This window comes from Pongo pygmaeus, chromosome 1 (genome assembly GCF_028885625.2).
Source record: "Pongo pygmaeus isolate AG05252 chromosome 1, NHGRI_mPonPyg2-v2.0_pri, whole genome shotgun sequence".
Taxonomy (NCBI): Eukaryota; Metazoa; Chordata; class Mammalia; order Primates; family Hominidae; genus Pongo; species Pongo pygmaeus.
Window position 1 is genome coordinate 68,847,063 of NC_072373.2, and position 18,512 is coordinate 68,865,574.

Sequence of the window (18,512 nt, forward strand, 5' to 3'; positions counted from 1 at the left end):
TGTACACCTGTGTTCATAGCAGCATTATTCATTATAGCCAAAAGATGAAAGAAAGCCAAGGGTCATCCACTGATGGATGAATGGACAAGCACAATGTGGTATATATACAATGGAATATTAGGCTTACAAAGGAAGGAAATTCTGCAGTATGCAGAATGAGTGAATGAACCTTGAAGATATCATGCTAACTGAAAGAAGCAAATCATAAAAAGACAGATCCTGTATGATTCCACTTATATGAGGTACCCAGAGTAGTCAAATTCATAGAGACACACAGTAGAATGGTGGTTGCCAGAGACTGTTGGGGGAGAATGGGGAGTTGTTTAATGGGTATAGAGTTTCAGTTCTGCAAGATGAAAAGAGTTCTGGACATTGGTTGCACAACAAGGCAAATATATTTAACACTACTGAATTGTACACTTAAACATGATTAAGGTTGTAAATTTTATGTTATGTGTATTTTACCACAATTAAATTTTTTTTTTTTTGAGTTGGAGTCTCGCTCTGTCACCAGGCTGGAGGGCAGTGGCGTGATCTTGGCTCACTGCAACCTCTGCCTCCTGGGTTCAAGCGATTCTCCTGCCTCGGTCTCCCAAGTAGCTGGGACCACAGGCATGCACCACCAAGCCAAGCTAATTTTTGTATTTTTAGTAGAGATGGGGTTTCACCATGTTGGCCAGGATGGTCTCGATCTCTTGACCTCGTGATCTGCCCGCCTTGGCCTCCCAAAGTGCTGGGATTACAGGTGTGAGCCACCATGTCCGGCCTCATAAATTTAAAAAATAAAAAATTATTCCCATATATGATCCAGTTGTTCCTTACAACAACCTAGTGAAGGAGCAGGCTGAGTGTCATTATTTCAGAGTAGGGGAGATCCCCTTGTAGGGGTGTCATGGCATTCCCGCAGCTTCTAGGGGCAGGGGGTGGCTACCCACTGCAATCCCTCTCAGGTCTATCCTGGCATCCCCAGCAATATGGTTTGCTCCTTTCTGATCCTCAGCTCATTTGGCTGCCTGTGCCTTATTCTCTGTGTTGCCATCTCCTTATTTCTGCAGAAGATGCATTGCAGGACCCAGTGTGCTCCCTTCCTCATTCACTCTCCTAACTTTGGAGACTCACTCAGGAACCAGAGGTTCTCCTGGTCGCCCACTCAGAACTCTACAGAAAGGTCAGAGTTGGCATGTCAACTTCCCCAAGAAAAATGAACAGAAGTTAAGTCCAATTAAGAGTTTTGGTTTGAGGAGTTCTGACAAATGATACTCTCATGTAACACACACTCCGTCAAGATACAGAGCATTTCTAGTACCCAAGAAAGTTTCCCTTCCCAGTCAAACTCTCTCCCCCAAAACAACCACTGTTTTGATTTTTTATTCCCTGAGAAATTTAAATTATTCTTTTGGGTTAGGGGTGGGGTAGGGGTGGGGGTGTGGGAAGAGATGGGTTTTTGCTGAGTATTTTTCCCAAGCTATTGTTTATGCCAGGACGTGGGTCCTATTAAATGAAAAAAAAAAGACAGAAAGAAATAACTTCCTTTGTTTCTCCTTGCATTTTAGCCATAGCTTCCCTTTCCTTGGGGGCAGTGGAGGCCAAGGTCTAGTTCGAGAGAGGGTAAAGGAGGGTGACGCATTAAAGAAAGGAACACCTACACACACACACACACACACACACACACACACACACACGCACATTTTATATCTCAACACTCCACTATCTCCATCGTTGGTGCTTTTTCTAATCCCCTAATTATGGGAATTTCCCAAGCCTCTGTCCTCTATCTTCTATTACTACTTATAAAACTCTGACCTGTCACATGTGGTCCAATTAAGAAATTCATGGAACAGATAATAAGAGGCCGTGTCAGACACTTAGGTGGTAATAACATTAACGTAGTATCCTGTCCCTCCAGGAGTTTACTGTTTGGTGGGGACAACTGACATGCTAACAGCTAATTTACATTCACCCTAAATCAAATTCTCCTCTTGTGTTCTCTTTCTTGATGGTTGGAACCAACACTACCCATTTACTACCCCAGAAGCCTTCCTCCCTCTTCTTTCATCAATTCCCCCATACCCTGAACCAATCAGTCACCAAGTCTACTAACTTTGCCTCTAAAGTATGTCTCAAATGCATCACTCTTCTCCACCTTAGTTGTCACGAGCCCAGCTCAGGATACCCTCACCCCTCCTCTGGACCATGACCTCCTAGCCACTGAAGCATCTGTCTCAAATGCCATTCTGACCCTGTCAATTCCCTCAGTTCCCAAGGGGAACTGTCCATAGGAAGCATCCACTATTCTGAACATCACAAACAAGGGCCCCGATAATCTGACCCTGTCCACCTCCAGGCTTAGCTCCTGCTGCCCCCATCCTTGTCCTTCTACTCCAGGAACATGGCCCCCTTCTCCCGGCTGCTTCTAGTCACTGCTTAGGAACCCCCCGCCCCAGCCCCGAAAACACACAAATATACTGGTATCTTGTGCTGTGTTTCTATGGCAACCTGTGCCCTTCTCTCACTGTGCGTGCCTCCCACCAGTCTGTCTCTCCCACCAGTCTGACAGTTCCTTGAAGGCAAGAACCAACCCTTGTTCATGCCTGTGTCCTCATTGCTTAGCACACAGTAGGAGCACAACATGTGTCAGGCACTGTTTTAAGCACTTTTCACACATCACCTCATGACACTCTATGAGGAAGCTATTATTACGGTGTCTGTTTCACAGTTGAGGATAGTGAGAGATGAAGCAGCTTGCCTGAGATGCAACAGTCAGGAAGCAGCAGAACTCAAGCAATCGGGCTCCAAGGATGGCTCTTCAACACCATGCTCACCTGCCCCTCAATTTACAGGTGCTTGTTGAATGAATGAACGATGACCTGTTTTCACCTCCCCAGCTAAGCAAATTAAACAGTTCTCTCCCAATAAACATTAGCAATCACTATTACTGGACACTGCTTGCTTTCCCCGCATCTGCCTTCCATCATTTGCTCCTCCAGGGATTTTGGCTTTCACCTCTCTCTTCTCTCTCCTCCCGAAACCCATTCAGCCCCTCATGATGTCTAGGTGTTTAGTCTTGTTTTCCTTTTGAAACGTCTGTCAGATTCACTCCTTCTTCTCTGTTCTCAATCGTTGTCATCCTGGTCTGGACCTCATCCCTTCGGGCCACATGACCTTAGCAGCATCCTTACTGGTTTTCCTGCTTCAGTAACTTAGTCCTTTGGGATCTTGATGTTTACACACATTTTTATTTAACCATCACAACAACCCATGAACTAGCTATTATTATTTATGTTTTATAGATGAAGAACTGAATGATAGAGCCAAGATTTAAACGGGGTTTGTGTTGCTCCAAGGACTGTGCCATCTCCAGACTGGTGACCTTGGGCAAGTCACTTAACCTCCGAGTCTCAGATTTCTCATTTATAAAATGGGCATGATAGCAGTAATTACCACATTGTAAGAGCAACTGAGATAACACTTAACACCCTGCCTGACACACACACAGTAAGTGCTCAATGATTTTCAGCAATCAAAGTCCACAGTCCCCATCCACAAATTTCACAGCATATCTAGCATATGAGTTGGTTAATGGTTCTGGGCAAAATGTTTTCTGGAATAGTTCTTGAACCACAGTGAGAGGAAGTTGTCATACCCGGCCCCTTCTTTATTCCTCGAAGGTGCGCTTTCCTGGGAAGCACCATATGCTGTATGAAAAATTACTTTACATGGTTATTTGCAGAATGTACAGCAACAGAAAGTACACCCCATCTGGTGGAAAGTGCACAGAATCTGCAGTTCTGCCCTGTCCAGGCTGTGTGACTACAGGAAGTCTTGAAGCCTCTCTGAGCTTATTTTCTCATCTGCAAAATGAGAAAAATGGATGATGTGGTGGCTCACGCCCGTAATCCCACCACTTTGAGAGGCAGAGGCAGGAGGATCATGTGAGCTCTGGTGTTCAAGGCCAGCCTAGGCAAAATACTGAGAGCCCCATCTCTATAAAAAATTTAAAAATTAGCCAGGCGTGGTGGCGCTCACCTGTAGTCCCAGCTACTCGGGAGGCTGAGGCCGGAGGATCGCTTGAGCCCAGGAGGTCAAGGGTGCAGTGAGCTCTGATTGTGCCACTGCACTCCAGCCTGGGTGACAGAGAGAGACCCTGCCCCCCAAAAAGGGGGAGGGGGGAATAATACTTTCCCCCAAAGGATACTGAGATGATGCATACACAACCTTTAGTACACTGTCCAATACAAAGTAAGACCTACTTAAAGGATCTGCGTAACATCATAATCAGATACTATGCTTCATTTTAAGTCGAGGACCAGATAGATTTACAAATTACATACTGTCAAAATTAAGTATTAAAAGTAGAGGAAAGGTAAGAGGATTTTGCAAATCAGGTACAACTACAGCTTATCCTGAAAAGCCGACTGCCTACCTCTGAGGGAACAATCCGTTCCTCACCCTCAAGCTTGAGGAGCGGGCGGTAGAAGTCTGCCCACCTCCACCGCCTCGAGGTCTCCGCCTCCAGGGCCGAGGGACGCAGGCCCAAGCCCCGCCCACTGGGGGGGGGAAGGCCCTGGTCACGTGAGCGGGGTGCGGAAGTCGTGCTTCAGGCGGCGTTCGTGATTGGCCGCGGCCGAGGGTCCCGGGGGTGGGGTCAGGCCCTCCGACGCTTCGGGAGGAGCCGGGACTGGAGGCTGCCTAGGGGGCCGGCGCCCGAGTCCGGGATTCGGCCAGTGGTGCTTAGCAGGTGCTGGACCAGCGGCCGTCCCGTGCACCTGGCCTGCGCGCGTTCCCGCTGCTCGGCTTCCCCCAGACTAAGGCGCGGGCAGCTGCGGGAACAGGCAGGGTGGGCGGAGGGAGGCCGGGAGGCACGGGCGCCCTGTGCGCGGAGGAGGTGGAGGAGGCCGGGGCCGGGACGCCATGTCCATGGAGGACCCCTTCTTTGTGGTGAAAGGGTGAGTGTCGGCCGATGGCTCCACCGGAGGAAGAGGTGGCGGTGCTGCCTGCCCGCACCTCCTAGGTCTTCTCGCGGTAGGGGGAGGGGAGGCAAGTTGGAGCTGGGGAGGGGGGACAGTGGAGACGGCTTAGTCTTGAGGGCCATGACCAAGCGTCCAGAGACGTTCCCTCCATCCCTACCTGGACCGTGAAGCCACTGTCCCCAGCCGAGCCCCTGGTGGTGGGGGGCCCTTTTTGGCCTGTGCGCTGCGGTACAATTTATTTGGGGGCCGAGGGGCTCAGCAGCTCGGCAGGTGGGGAAGGAGACACGCGGGTCCTGGCTCACACTGGCCGTCTAGTCGAGCATGGGACCTTGCTTCGAAGGAGCGAAAACAGCATCTGGGCAGGAAAAGGGAAATGGCCCTCCTGAGCTTTGTAGTTCGCGTTGACGGGGGTGAGCTCCATTGTCCATTGAGTTTGGAGCGCTCGTCCGCAGACTGGCGAGACCACAACAAGCCCAGAGGCGTCTGAGCACGTTTGCTGGGAGGGAGGCGGGGGCGGGGGCCGTTCTGGGAGGCTGGGGAGCAGGGCACCGGAAGACAATTCAATGGGGGAGTTTTTACTGAGTAATGTGAGGAGAGGAAAGCAGTCGTTCATACTGTGATGATTTGGAAGGAAAACAAGATGAAACAAGCCAAACCAAACTTTCCTCAGCTTTCTATTAGCAACCGGAATTTTCTCACAGTTCTAAAGGAAATGAGTGTTGCTTGTTAACTCCTTGATTTCATCCAGGCTGTTTGACAGGTTTCTCCCATTTCTTCTGCCTTTCAGAATAGAACTGCCTTCTGTTCCCTTATAAGCTGTCCTAACTCATCTTTGATTGCTCGATTGTTTCTTTGGAGATAGAAACTTCAACTGCACTTTGTAATATCCACTTCGTAGCCATTAAACACATGCAAGAAGATCAATTCTGATGTAACTTTTAGTTTCTTATTAGAAACTTGTCAGTTTTCTGTTTTAAATGTCAAACATGAAAAATCTGAAAACTGCAAAGTTTCCGGATCAGTACTTATCACCACAGAATGTCCCTTGCTTTTTACTAGCTGCTGCTAGCTTCGTATTTCTGTAGTGGTGCAAGCTGGCCGTTGTAAAGTCAAGTGTTGTAGAAAATTTAAATGGTATTTTAGGTGAAATACTTCATCGATGATGCAGTAAAATACATTCATACTACTTAATATTTCTCTGGAAAGGTTTTTTTCTTCACCTTACTCTAATTTAGATGGGAAAATGCTGAATTGTAAATTTACTGGTAATATGTGGCTCCCTACCTGGAAAATGTGATATTTGTTAGAAGGATTGCTTTAGGGGTTAATTTTTAAAATAGATGTTTTTTCCTTGATTGAAAGTTCTTAATGCTTAGGTTGGCAAAGGTTATCTCTGGCGGTAGAGATCAGAGATGATCAGAAATTTTTTGTTTGACTTTTTATGGAATTTGTCAAAAGCCTAAATTCTTCTGTCGTCGTGGCATTTTTTTTCTTGATGGTATCCAATACAGTCTACTAATGCTTGCTCACTGATTAAATATCACTACTTTATCGGAACATTGGCTTGGAGTTTTGATTGACTTTTACATCATTTTAGCTCCTGTCTTTAAGGTTCTTGAAGGAAAAGAGATTCTCAGTATCTTCTGCTGTGGAAAGGTAAAGTCACCCATGAAGGTGTATCCAGATTTTTGGGGAGTCATGTACCTGTGTTTATTAAAAGTATCAAAAATGCATTACACAGCATGGAAAAATTAAAGGTGCCTAAATTATGGCCCTTAGCCTAGGAGCTTCTAGTCTAATCTGAGAAACAAATTACCCCAAAATTAAGTAGAAATGACAGGTGGCAAATGAATGAGTGTTGAAGTGAATGCTACAGATGATAAGTGCCCCAGCAGTTCAGAGAAACTCCTTGGGAATTGTTAGGATTAGGAGAGCTTTTGGAGGCAGTAGTGTATCTTGAATTAGGTTTTGAAGATGGGCAGAATTTAGATAATCAGGCCTGTCTCTCTTACCTGGATGCCTGTCAAGAGTCTTTTAATTGTTCTTCCTGCTTCTGGTCTCATTTCCTCTTTCAGCTGTTCAATAGAAGTATAATGCCAGCCATGTACGTCATTTTACATTTTCTAGTAGCCACAGTAAAATAAAAAGGAACAGGTGAAATTAATTCTCATGTAATCTCTAATACATTCAAAATATTCAACATGTGATTAATATAAAGATTATTGATGAGATATTTTACTTTTGTACTAAGTCTTCTAAATCTAATACATATTTTACACTTACTGTACATTTAAATTTGGACATTAAATTTTCATCAGAAATAATTGACCTGTATTTAAAGTTCATTAAATACTCTTTTTTTTTTTTTTGAGACAGAGTCTTGTTCTGTTGCCCAGACTGGAGTGCAGTGGTGCAATCTCAGCTCACTGCAACCTCTGCCTCCCAGGTTCAAGCGATTCTTGTGCCTCAGCCTCCTGAGTAGCTGGGACTACAGGTGTGTGCCACCTCACCTGGCTAATTTTTGTATTTTTAGGACTACAGGCACCCGCCACCACGCCCAGCTAATTTTTTGTATTTTTTAGTAGAGACGGGGTTTCACCATGTTAGCCAGGATGGTCTCGATCTCCTGACCTTGTGATCCACCTGTCTCGGCCTCCCAAAGTGCTGGGATTACAGGCGCGAGCCACCGTGCCCAGCCTACATACTCTTAATTGTTCCAAACATACATAAAAGGTTTTTGATAACTGAATTGCATATCAGTTACCAAGTTTACATTAATTAAAATTTAATTTCTGTCACACTAGCCACATTTCCAGTCAGTAGTTGTATGTGGCTTCCGTGTTGGACAGCACAGTGTAAGCTTTTCTAAAGTCCCAGGCAGGTGTACCCTACTTAATATTATTAAGTGGCTGCTGCTGGCCTGCAGAATAAAGTGCCAACACTTCCTGACCTCACTGATCTAGCCTCTGCTCTCCCTTAGCCTTAGTACTCCAGCAGTGCCAGACTCAATACAGTGACTATGATTGCTGTACTGGATGCTTTTACTCTACACGCACCCACACTGCCTGATTCACCCACGCAGCTTTCTGGAGTCAGTGTAAGCATCTCCCTTGCCTCCAGGAAGTGCTTCCTTTGTCACCCCTAATTATTGGACCTCTTCCTCTGTCTTTCTTTCATTATTAGACTATGAGCTCTGAGGGTTGGGACTGTTTATTTATTTATTTATTTTTTCTGTATTTCCAGCCTACACCTTGAATATATAGTGTAAATGTTGAACACATACTCTTTGTTGGTGGTGGTGATTGTGATGGAATGGTGCCTCATGGGTGAGAACACCACCAGCAAAAGGCCTAAGTTGGGCAATGTGTGTTAGAAATGATCTAGAAGAGCAGCCCAGGTGGAGTAGACAGTTTAGGGAAGTAGTAGTAACAGCTCACATTTAAAGGATGCATCTCCAGTGCCAGGCATACATATAAAGTACTAAGTAAGCACTTCTTATGAATTTTCACTCTGTAAAAACACCCATATGATGAATACTAGCCACATTTTAGAGATGAGAAGCTGAGGAAGTGTTAGAGGGGTTAACTAACTTACCTAGGGTCACACAGCTAACAAGTGGTGTTCTCAGGCTTCAAATTAGAACAACCTGATTTCACACTACTGTCAGTACTTCCCAGTGCAGGTAAAATAGGGTCAAGTTATGTTGGCCTAAGGAGAATCTCATCTTGAGGCCATTACAGATTTTTAAAGCCAGGAAATGACATGAAATTAGGATTTTAGGAATATTGATTTGGTAGTAGCGTTGGATGCATCAATGTGAGGAAAGATGGAAAAGGAGACCAGTTAGAAAGCTATTGTAACTTATACATGCAGTGGTTAGTGTTTGAATGTTTGAAGCTCCTTTTGGGAGGTTTTGACGTTGTCAATGTCCTGTTCAGAACAGAATCCCACAACAGGGATTGCTCTTTTATCCTTATGAAGTAGGTATTATTATTGTCATCATTTCACAAAAAGGAAAATGAAACTTAGTAAAAAACTTCAACTTTATAAGCTTGTACGTGGAAATGCCAGGATTTATATATTTATTATAAATATATATTATATATATAATATGGTCATTTTAAAAATTGAGATTATACGTTATGTATGGTTTTATGACTTTTTCTTTTCTTTTCTTTTTGGGACAGAGTCTTACTCTGTCGCCCAGGCTGGAGTGCAATGGCAATGGCGTGATCTCAGCTCACTGCAACCTCCACCTCCTGGGTTCAAGCGATTCTCCTCCCACACCCTCCCAAGTAGCTGGGAGTACCGATGTATGCCACTATGCCTGGCTAATTTTGTATTTTTAGTAGAGATGGGGTTTCACCCTGTTAGCCAGGCTCGTCTTGAACTTTTGACCTCAGGTGATCCACACACCTTGGCCTCCCAAAGTGTTGGGATTATAGGCATGAGCCACAGCGCCTGGCCTGTTTTATGACGTTTTCGTCTGTATTTCTTTATATCCTTCAGACTTCTGGGTTGCAGCTTTTAATGACTGCATTGTATTTTGTCATATAAATGTTCATCCTGGAAGATAAATTATATTTATGATCACACTACAATTAATGTGGTGATAAGCCTACTTGTCATAGGTCTGTATTGCTGCTTCTGATTTTCATAGCCTGTATTCCTGGAGCATAATTGCTAATTCAGAGGGCAGGCGCAGCAAAGCGTTTGATGCATACTACCACGTTGTGCTCCAGAATATTCCCCCCTCAAAGTGTTTGAGGGACCCAATTCCCTTGATTCCAGTACTGGGATTTTCATTTAAAAAAATCTTTACTAATCTACCGGGTGAAAATATCATATTTAAATCTTGTAGTCTTCATTTTTGTATTTAGTGAGGACGTACTCAGTGTTTGTTGAGTGAACCCATTTTGATTGTTTAGTTCTGTAGTTTTTTTCCTCCCTTGTTGGCAAGTTTTTAGAATTAGCCTCCTTTTAGAATTTGCAACTTCTAATCAGACAGACTCTGAAGAAAACCATGTAACCTTGCACGTGGAGATAGAGTATAAGTGAGCCACTCCTATGGATAAAAGGCACGAATATCGTGGCTCTTTGCTATTTTATTGCTTTGGAGGTTTTGTGTGTCTGATCAGGATAGTTTTTTTTGTTGGTTTTTTTTTTTTTTTTGAGACGGAGTCTCACTCTGTTGCCCAGGCTGGAGTGCAGTGGTGCGATCTCAGCTCACTGCAAGCTCTGCCTCCCGGGTTCACGCCATTCTCCTGCCTCAGCCTCCTGAGTAGCTGGGACTACAGGTGCCCGCCACCATGCCCGGCTAATTTTTTTTTTGTATTTTCAGTAGATACGGGGTTTCACCGTGTTAGCCAGGATGGTCTCGATCTCCTGACCTCGTGATCTGCCCACCTCAGCCTCCCAAAGTGCTGGGATTACAGGCATGAGCCACTGCGCCCAGCCGAGGATGGTTTTTTTGTTTGTTTGTTTTGAGACAGAGTCTCACTGTGTCACCCAGGCTGGACTGCAGTGGCGCGTCTTAGCTCCCTGCAACCTCTGCCTCCTGGGTTCAAGCAGTTCTCCCTGCCTCTGCCTCCTGAGTAGCCCACCACCACGCCCGGCTAATTTTTGTATTTTTAGTAGGGACAGGGTTTTGCTGTGTTGACCAGGCTGGTCTTGAACTCCTGACCTCAGGTGATCTGCCCGCCTCGGCCTCCCAAAGTGCTTGGATTACAGGCATGAGCCACCGCACCCAGCATGATAATAGTTTTATTTCCAGGTTTTTGGCTTGGATTGATGTTGAAATAATGACATAAGTAAGCTGATGAGTAAGATGGTATATGTTATGTTGTGTTCTTTAACCTTCTCTGTCTGCATATCTAGCTTTATTAACACTAGATTATGAGCTCCTCGAGGGCATCATGCATTCTATTCACTGTTGAAAAACTGTTTATTGGTATAGTCACTGTGAAAAAAATAACCCTTGTTTGTTAATTTTGGCCCAGTAAAATTGAATGTAAATCAAATCTAATACTTTCTAAAAAGCAGAATCCAGTGTTTCATTGTAAGAACAACTTTGCAAGCCTTTATTATAAATTTGAGTGTTTAATATTATTTAGCTCCTTAGTTTGGAGAACACTATGCGGATACTTGAAAGATATATTGTGTAAGATTTTGCGGTAGAGTTGAGATGCTGTGGAGATTGAAAAAAAAAGAAATACCCATGCTGGGAATGCTGGTCAATCTGGGGCTTAAAGGAAGTGTCTGCTGAGGTGTAAGGCTCTTCTAGGCTGGGGAAACAACTGAGTGGAAGTCAAGAACCAGGAATGAGAAAGATAAAGATGAGAAGAAGACCTGCCAACTGAAACAGAATTTGTTTTAGTGAGAAACCATGCTTGATATTAAAGTCAGCCAGTTTGGGTTAGGAGGAGGAGTGGGAGGGGGTTTGAATACCTGCCTGAGGAGTTTAAATTTAATCTGATTTCTATCATAAATTCTAAATCAGGAGGCAGTTTTTAAACTAGCAGTTACTATTCACTTGCTTATAGTCAGCTTTTAAGGGTTCAAACCCAGATCTTCTGATTCTACAAAGAAAACAGATTTGTGGGCCGGGTGCGATGGCTCATGCCTGTAATCCCAGCACTTTGGGGGAGGCCAAGGCAGGCGAATCACGAGGTCAGGAATTCGAGACCAGCCTGGCCAACACGGTGAAACCCCATCTCTACTAAAGATACAAAAAATTAGCTGGGTGTGGTGGCGGGCACCTGTAGTCCCAGCTACTTGGGAGGCTGAGGCAGGAGAATTGCTTGAACCCTCTTTTGCAGTGAGCTGAGATCACACCACTGCACTCCAGCCCTGGTGACGGTGCAAAACTCCCTCTCAAAAAAAAAAAAAAAAAAAAAAAAGATTTGTGTGGAAGCTTTGCAAAAATGCAATTAAATAAGTCTTGGTAATAGAAAGTGTTTTATAATCAGGGTTGGAAGAACTTGAGGCAAGCAGCCAATATGTCTGAGCCCCAAGGTCTCTTATTTATGTTTAATGAGCACAAACTAGATTATCTTGAAAGTTCCTTCCAGATCTGAAAATTCAGTGATTGGATTTAAGTAGAGGTTGTGCAAGGTAAGGAGGAGGAGGAGTCAAAAATGACTCTTGTCTAGACAAGTGTCGAAACTTGGAAAATGGTGGCACTATTGGCTAAAATGAGGAAGCTAGAAAGGGAAGCAGATTTTTCTATTTTGTTTGTTTTGAATACATTATGTTCTGTAGGGAAGATATGATTAATTTGGTTTTAGGCAAATGGAATGATCCTATAGGCAGCTAAAAATATAGGAATTAAGCCTGGCTGAGTGGTTAGGGTTGGAAGTATAGTGGGGGAGTCATCAGCTTAAGAGGGGTGCTTTGAACTTGTGAATGCTGATGAGCACATAGAGGCTGCAAAAAGAGTGCTGAGAAACATTGGGATCCAGTGGAGGAAGAGGAAGGTAGAAAACTAGAACAGCACAATGTCACAGAGACAGAAAAAGTGAGAGTTTCAAGCAAATAGATATAATGGGCCATAGTGTCAAGTGCACCAAAAATGAGGACAAGTTAAATTCACTTGTGACTTTGACCTGCAGTGTCATTGGTGGAGTTGTGGAAGCAGCAGTAAGTTAGGGTCAAAAATTGTATATAATTGTAGGTAACTGAGTAAAAATGATGTTTCATTTTCACAAGAGTAATTACAAAATATGTCACAGTGTGGTTGAATTTGGAAATGGCAATAAAGTCAAGTAAAGTGTGTGCATGTGTTTCCTTTCAAATACAAATGATGTGAATGTAGAAGTCAAGCAATAAAAAGAGCTCCTCTCTTTCTGGAGAGATTAGTGGTGAAACCAGGTTTGTGGGGTGTGGGGCAGGAACCAGTTGGAGAAGAATGAGGAGTGAGAGTCTGATGTGGTTGCAGAGGCTCACTCAACCTGAATTTTTCATGTTTCATTACTAGAATGGAAACTTTCAGCCTTGACTAGCCTCCTTTACTGTATTGATGAAATGGGGATCCCTCTGTAAAGACTTGCAGAGTAGGTGCTGTCCCAGAGAAAGGAGTTGTGGCAGATTGTATTTTTTCCAGTGATGGCTGCACCAATAAATGTTCTGTCCTGTGTTGCTTTTCTTTCTTTTTCTTTTTTTTTTTGAGATGGAGTCTTGCTCTGTCGCCCAGGCTGGAGTGCAGTGGTGCAGTCTCGGCTCACTGCAACCTCCACCTCCTAGGTTCAAGCGATTCTTCTGCCTCAGTCTTCTGAGTAGCTGGGTTTACAGGCGCGTGCCACCACACCCGGCTAATTTTTGTATTTTTAGTAGAGACAGGGTTTCACTGTATTGGCCAGGCTGGTCTCAAACTCCTGACCTGGTGATCCACCCGCCTCGGCCTCCCAAAGTGCTGGGATTACAGGTGTGAGCCACTATGCCCAGCTGTTTGTTTTTATTAAATTGTGAAGCTGGCATTCTTTTATCAAACTGGAGTTTGTATTCCCTTCCTTTGAACCTGGGCAGACCTTTATAAACTGCTTTGACTAGCAGATTGAAGCAGAAGTGACGCTGCTTGACTCCTGAAGCTTAAGTCATAAAAGACAACCACTATACCTTCCGTTTGCATCTTTCATCTTGGGACACAAGTGTAGGCTACCCTGAGCTAACATGTAACAAGTCCAGTTACATTGAAGCCACCCTGTTAGAGCATGCGTGCAGACTGTGGAGAGATGGAGAGATGTGATGCCTTTACAGCCCCAGCCTGTTTAATATTTTCAGCTGAGGTCCCAGACATTGTGGAACAGGGACAAGTCAGCTCTGCTGGGTCTGATTCCTGATCTACAGACTCCATGACATGATAAATGGTTGTTTTACCCCACTAAATTTTGGGGTCATTGTTAAACAACCACGATAACTAGAACAGATGCCAATTCAGAGTCTGCCAGCATGGGCAAAGAAGAAAGGATAAATCAAAACGATGAAGGGGGAGGCCAAGGCAGGAGGATCACTTGAGGCCAGGAGTTTGAGATCAGCGTGGGCAACAGTGAGACCCTGTCTCTACAATAAATAAAAAAATTAGCTTGGCATGGTAGCGTGCACCTGTAGTCCTAGCAACTTGGGAGGCTGAGACGGGAGAATCCTTTGAATCCAGGAATTTGAGATTACAGTGAGCTGTGATTGCACCACTGCACTCCAACCTGGGTGACAGAGTGAGACCCTGTCTCAGCCACAACAGGAAAAAGGATGATGGGGGTTGTGGCTACACTTATGCAATTTGTTGGTACAACTGAATGACAAATACTGGGGAACAAAGCTCCCTAATGGCTGAGATACTCTTTCTTCTCATTTTACTTGGCAAACTTGGTTAGATACAAGTAAGAAAACTTTGTGATTTTTTTTTTCTGGACATCTGGATGTATTACTTGTGGCCCCAGAGGCTAGTCTGGTGGGGTACCAGATTGGGAGGTTGTATGGAAGAGGCTCAACTATCAATGACAAGGGATCAATGTTGGGCTAACTTCAGAAATAAATGAGGTTGGTTTGCCAGAATCAACTTTATTTATGAAGAATGGAAGAATCGGCTGGGCGTGGTGGCTCATGCCTGTAATCCCAATACTTTGGGAGGTCAAGGTGGGTGGATCACCTGAGGTCAGGAGTTTGAGACCAGCCTGACCAACACGGAGAAACCCCATCTCTACTAAAAATACAAAGTTAGCCAGGCATGGTGGCGCGTGCCTGTAATCCCAGCTACTCGGGAGGCTGAGGCAGGAGAATCGCTTGAACCCGGGAGGCGGAGGTTGCGGTAAGCTGAGATTGTGCTATCGCACTCCAGCCTGGGCAACAAGAGTGAAATTCCATCTCCAAAACAAAAAACAAAAAAGAAAGGAAGAATCTGGATGCTTGGATGACTTTGTTTTTCCCAAAAGATACATTCTTCAAAGATGTGGGCAGTGTTTCCATTTTTGACAGCTACTTACTGGGAAAGCTCTGCATTGCAAGTGGTCCTGTGGGCATTGTGGTGAATTGCCATGAAGAGCCTTCATTCTGGTGTCTGTAGGGAGTTTAGTCCATGAGAAGATGACAGGTTCCATGATTTTGGTGGGCTGTTTTGTAGACAGCAAGGGGGAAAAGCCACATCCCTAGAATTGCCAACACTGGCTCTTGGTATCCACGAAATTCTACCTGTATCATACGAGACTGATTTGGGCAGCATGTGTGACGGATAGCGCAAGATTTGCTTGATGTGTGGAGATAGCCGTCTTCCTCTTTCAAGGATTTGAAAAAGGCTTCTCTGGGTCAGCAGCTAAAACTATAATCCCTTGGAAAGTCATTAGCAAGTTTTCAGTGAAATGCTGCCAGATGTGATTCTCCAAGCTGTGGGTGAGCAGATTGTTATTTACCAAGAAGTTTGCTAAGCTGAAGAACTCTGACAATTCAAGGTATACCTGCTTCAAGGTATATACTGCTTCATGGTATACTCCCTCATGGAAAGTTTTGGGTATCAAACTTTAATTTTTCTGATTACATAGTTGGGAAAAAAATAGCAAAATCAGACATAAAAATAAGGGATAAAGAAGCACTATCTGTGATTGTCACCTTTCTGGAGACAGACAAAAATGGGTCTCTGTTGCCTAAGCAGTCAGCGGTTGTAGGTGCTTACTCAGCGGGAAGTGCTCCTCAAAGTGAAGTGCTCACACGGGCTAGTTGTGTAGAACAGACAGCAGTGGTGGGTGGACATTTGTGGGTCATGCCTCACTAGCCAACTGATACTGAAACAACTCCCTTGCCTTTCCTGAGAAAGAAATGTGAAATCAAGTAGATGGGCACTTCTCTTATAAAAACCCTCACAAATCTCAAATAGGTGACATGATTATATGTTACTGTTTTATGAATTGACTTACTTGGAATGCCAAGTAATCTTCAGTTTTTAGTTGCAAGTACTTACAAGTGGTTCTGAATTGAGAGGGTTGTCTCCCTGGTTAGATTTGTACATTATTAGGTGTGTCTTGTGGCTCTTGAAGCTGTTAGAAATCCCACATGCTTTAGAAAATTCTGGTTACCATTAATAGTTGGCTTCCAAATAAGACTTGTGACCAACATTGTTTTCTGCTTCCAGTTCATGCCTTTTTTTTCAGGCTAACACTGAAATGATATTGGAAGAACAGTTGGGAGGTTTTCCACTTAGAGGGACCTCTTTGCTTGCTATTGAGATGGGATTCCCTGATACACTGCAGATTCTGGCTGTCTTTCAAGATCTGAGCCATTGCTGGCAGTTTCCACCTTTGTGATCCCTTAAAACATCCATCTTAAAAATGTAAAATAACGACTAGTTTACCTTTCTTATGTCTGTGTTACTAAATGAAAACTAAACATGAATCCTCTTTTTAAAAATAAGAGCTTTAGAGTGGAATAAGCCAAGTCACTGGTCAGGCCTGTAGGGTGCTGAGCTTTATTCTGCAATTGCTTTGTAGCATTTTTCTAATTCCTGCCATTTCTTTCATTTTTTCCTCAGGACGTGCTTTGCTTCTTGCATACTTAAGGATTCCTTGGCTTCACACTCAGTGCTACTAGAATCCACCATGCACACTCCTCAACTCCAGTCTAACAGTGTCTTAAGACATTGTAGTTCTGAAAGCATGGCCTGTAAATCTCAAGGGATCCCCAAGATCCTTTCACAGAAGGATCTACCAGCTCAAAACTCTTTTCATGATAATATTCAGATATTATCTGCCTTTTTCACCATGTTGACATTTGCACTGATGGTGCCAAAGCTGTGGTGGCTAAAACTCCTGGTGCCTTACCAAAAATCAAGGCAGTGGTGCCGTGCCATGCTTCCTATGGTATTCCTCATCAGCTTGTACTAACAGTAAAAAGAAAAGAAAAAAGGAGTCGTATTCCCCTAAGAATATTCTTCATGAGACCAGGTGTGGAGGCTCACACCTGTAATCCTAGCACATTAGGAGGCTGAGCCGGTTGGATCACTTGAGGTCAGGAGTTTGAGACCAGCCTGGCCAACATAGTGAAACTCCGTTTCTACTAAAAATATGAAAATTAGCTGAGTGTGGTGGCGCGTACCTGTAATATCAGCTACTTGGGAGGCTGAGGCAGGAGAATCGATTGAACCCGGGAGGTGGAGGTTGCAGTGAGCTGAAATAGCACCACTGCACTCCAGTCTGGGTGACAGAGTGAGATTCTGTCTCAAAAAAAAAAAAAGAATATTCTTCATGAAACAGTAAAAATTAATAATTTTATAAAATCTTGACCCTCAAGTATAATTTTTCTCATTTTTTTAAAGTTATAATTTACCTACAATAAAAAGCAACCTTTTTGGTGTACACCTCTGTGAAATTGACAAATTCATATAATTGTGTAATCATCACTTCCACAAGCAGGATATAGCACAGATCCATCACCCCAAAATGTTTCTCTGTATGCCTTCTGGTCCTTCCCCCACGTCGAGCACCTGGCAAACACTGAACTGTTTTCCGTTCTTATAATTTTGCCTTTTCTGGAATGTTATGTCAGTGAAATCGTATAGTACATGGCCTTCTGAATCTAGCTTTTTTCACTTAGCCTAATGCATTTGAGATTCATCTATGTTGTTGTATGTAGCTGTAGTTTGTTCCTTTTTATTGCTGAATAGTATTCTGTTATACATATATACTACAGTTTATCCACTCATTAGTTGAAGGACATGTGGGTTGTTTACAATTTTTGGCTGTTATTAATAAAGCTACTATAAAAATGTGCAGGCTGTGTGAACATAAGTTTTCATTTCACTTAGGAGTGGGACTTTGGGGTATGGTAAATATATGTTTAAGAAACAACCAAACTGTCTTCCAAATGGCTGTACTATTGTGCCTTTCCACCAGTAAGATATGAGAATTCCAGTTACCCCACCACCTTTCCAGCACGTCGCATTGTCAGTTTTGTTTTCATTTTAATCCATTCTAAATATGTAGTAGTATCTAACTGAAGATTTAATTTGCATGTCATTAATGATATTGGGCATCTTTTCCTGTGCTGTTTGTCATATGTATGTCTTTGGTGAAGTGACTGGTCAAATCTTTTGCTTTTTTTTTTTTTTGGAAACAACAGTCTTGCTCTGTCACCCAGATTGGAGTGCAATGGCATGATCTCGGTTCACTGCAACCTCTGCCTCCCAGGTTCAAGTGATTCTCCTGCCTCAGCCTCCTGAGTAGCTGGGATTACAGGCACCCGCCACCATGCCTGGCTAATTTTTTTGTATTTTTAGTAGAGATGGGGTTTCACCATGTTGGTCAGGCTGGTCTTGAACTCGTGACCTCAAGTGATCCACCTGCCTTGGCCTCCCAACGTGCTGTGAGTACAGGCATGAGCCACTGCACCTGGCTTTGTTTAATTGGGTTTTTCTTATTAAGTTTTGAGAGTTTTTAAAAAATATATTCTGGATATGTCATTAATCAGATATATAATTTGTAAATATCTTCTCCCTTAGTATATATTTTAATATTCCACTGGCAAAATGGAAGTGTGCGTGAAGCATTTTTGTGATGTATTGTT

The 18,512-nt window shown here is 43.6% G+C and overlaps 2 protein-coding genes across 11 annotated transcripts in view; one reads left to right on the forward strand and one right to left on the reverse strand.

Annotated features, from left to right (window-relative positions):
- The window catches only part of LOC129016923 (major histocompatibility complex class I-related gene protein), a 31,528-nt gene extending 26,888 nt beyond the window's left edge, over window positions 1-4,640 (reverse strand). For 2 of the 10 annotated variants that reach the window (XM_054456754.2, XM_054456745.2), the window contains exon 1: window positions 4,424-4,534. The gene's annotated coding sequence lies outside the window, so the exon portion shown is untranslated. Of the gene's footprint in view, window positions 1-4,423 lie in introns of all 10 variants that reach the window. The other 8 variants (XM_063650413.1, XM_063650523.1, XM_054456735.2 and 5 more) reach the window with 7 other exon arrangements.
- A 176-nt stretch (window positions 4,641-4,816) lies between these two features.
- STX6 (syntaxin 6) overlaps window positions 4,817-18,512 on the forward strand; it is a 49,980-nt gene continuing 36,284 nt past the window's right edge. Inside the window, exon 1 of the mRNA XM_054456768.2 lies at window positions 4,817-4,946. Coding sequence (XP_054312743.1) covers window positions 4,912-4,946 — 35 coding nt within the window. The 5' untranslated portion in view covers window positions 4,817-4,911. The remainder of the gene's footprint in view (window positions 4,947-18,512) is intronic.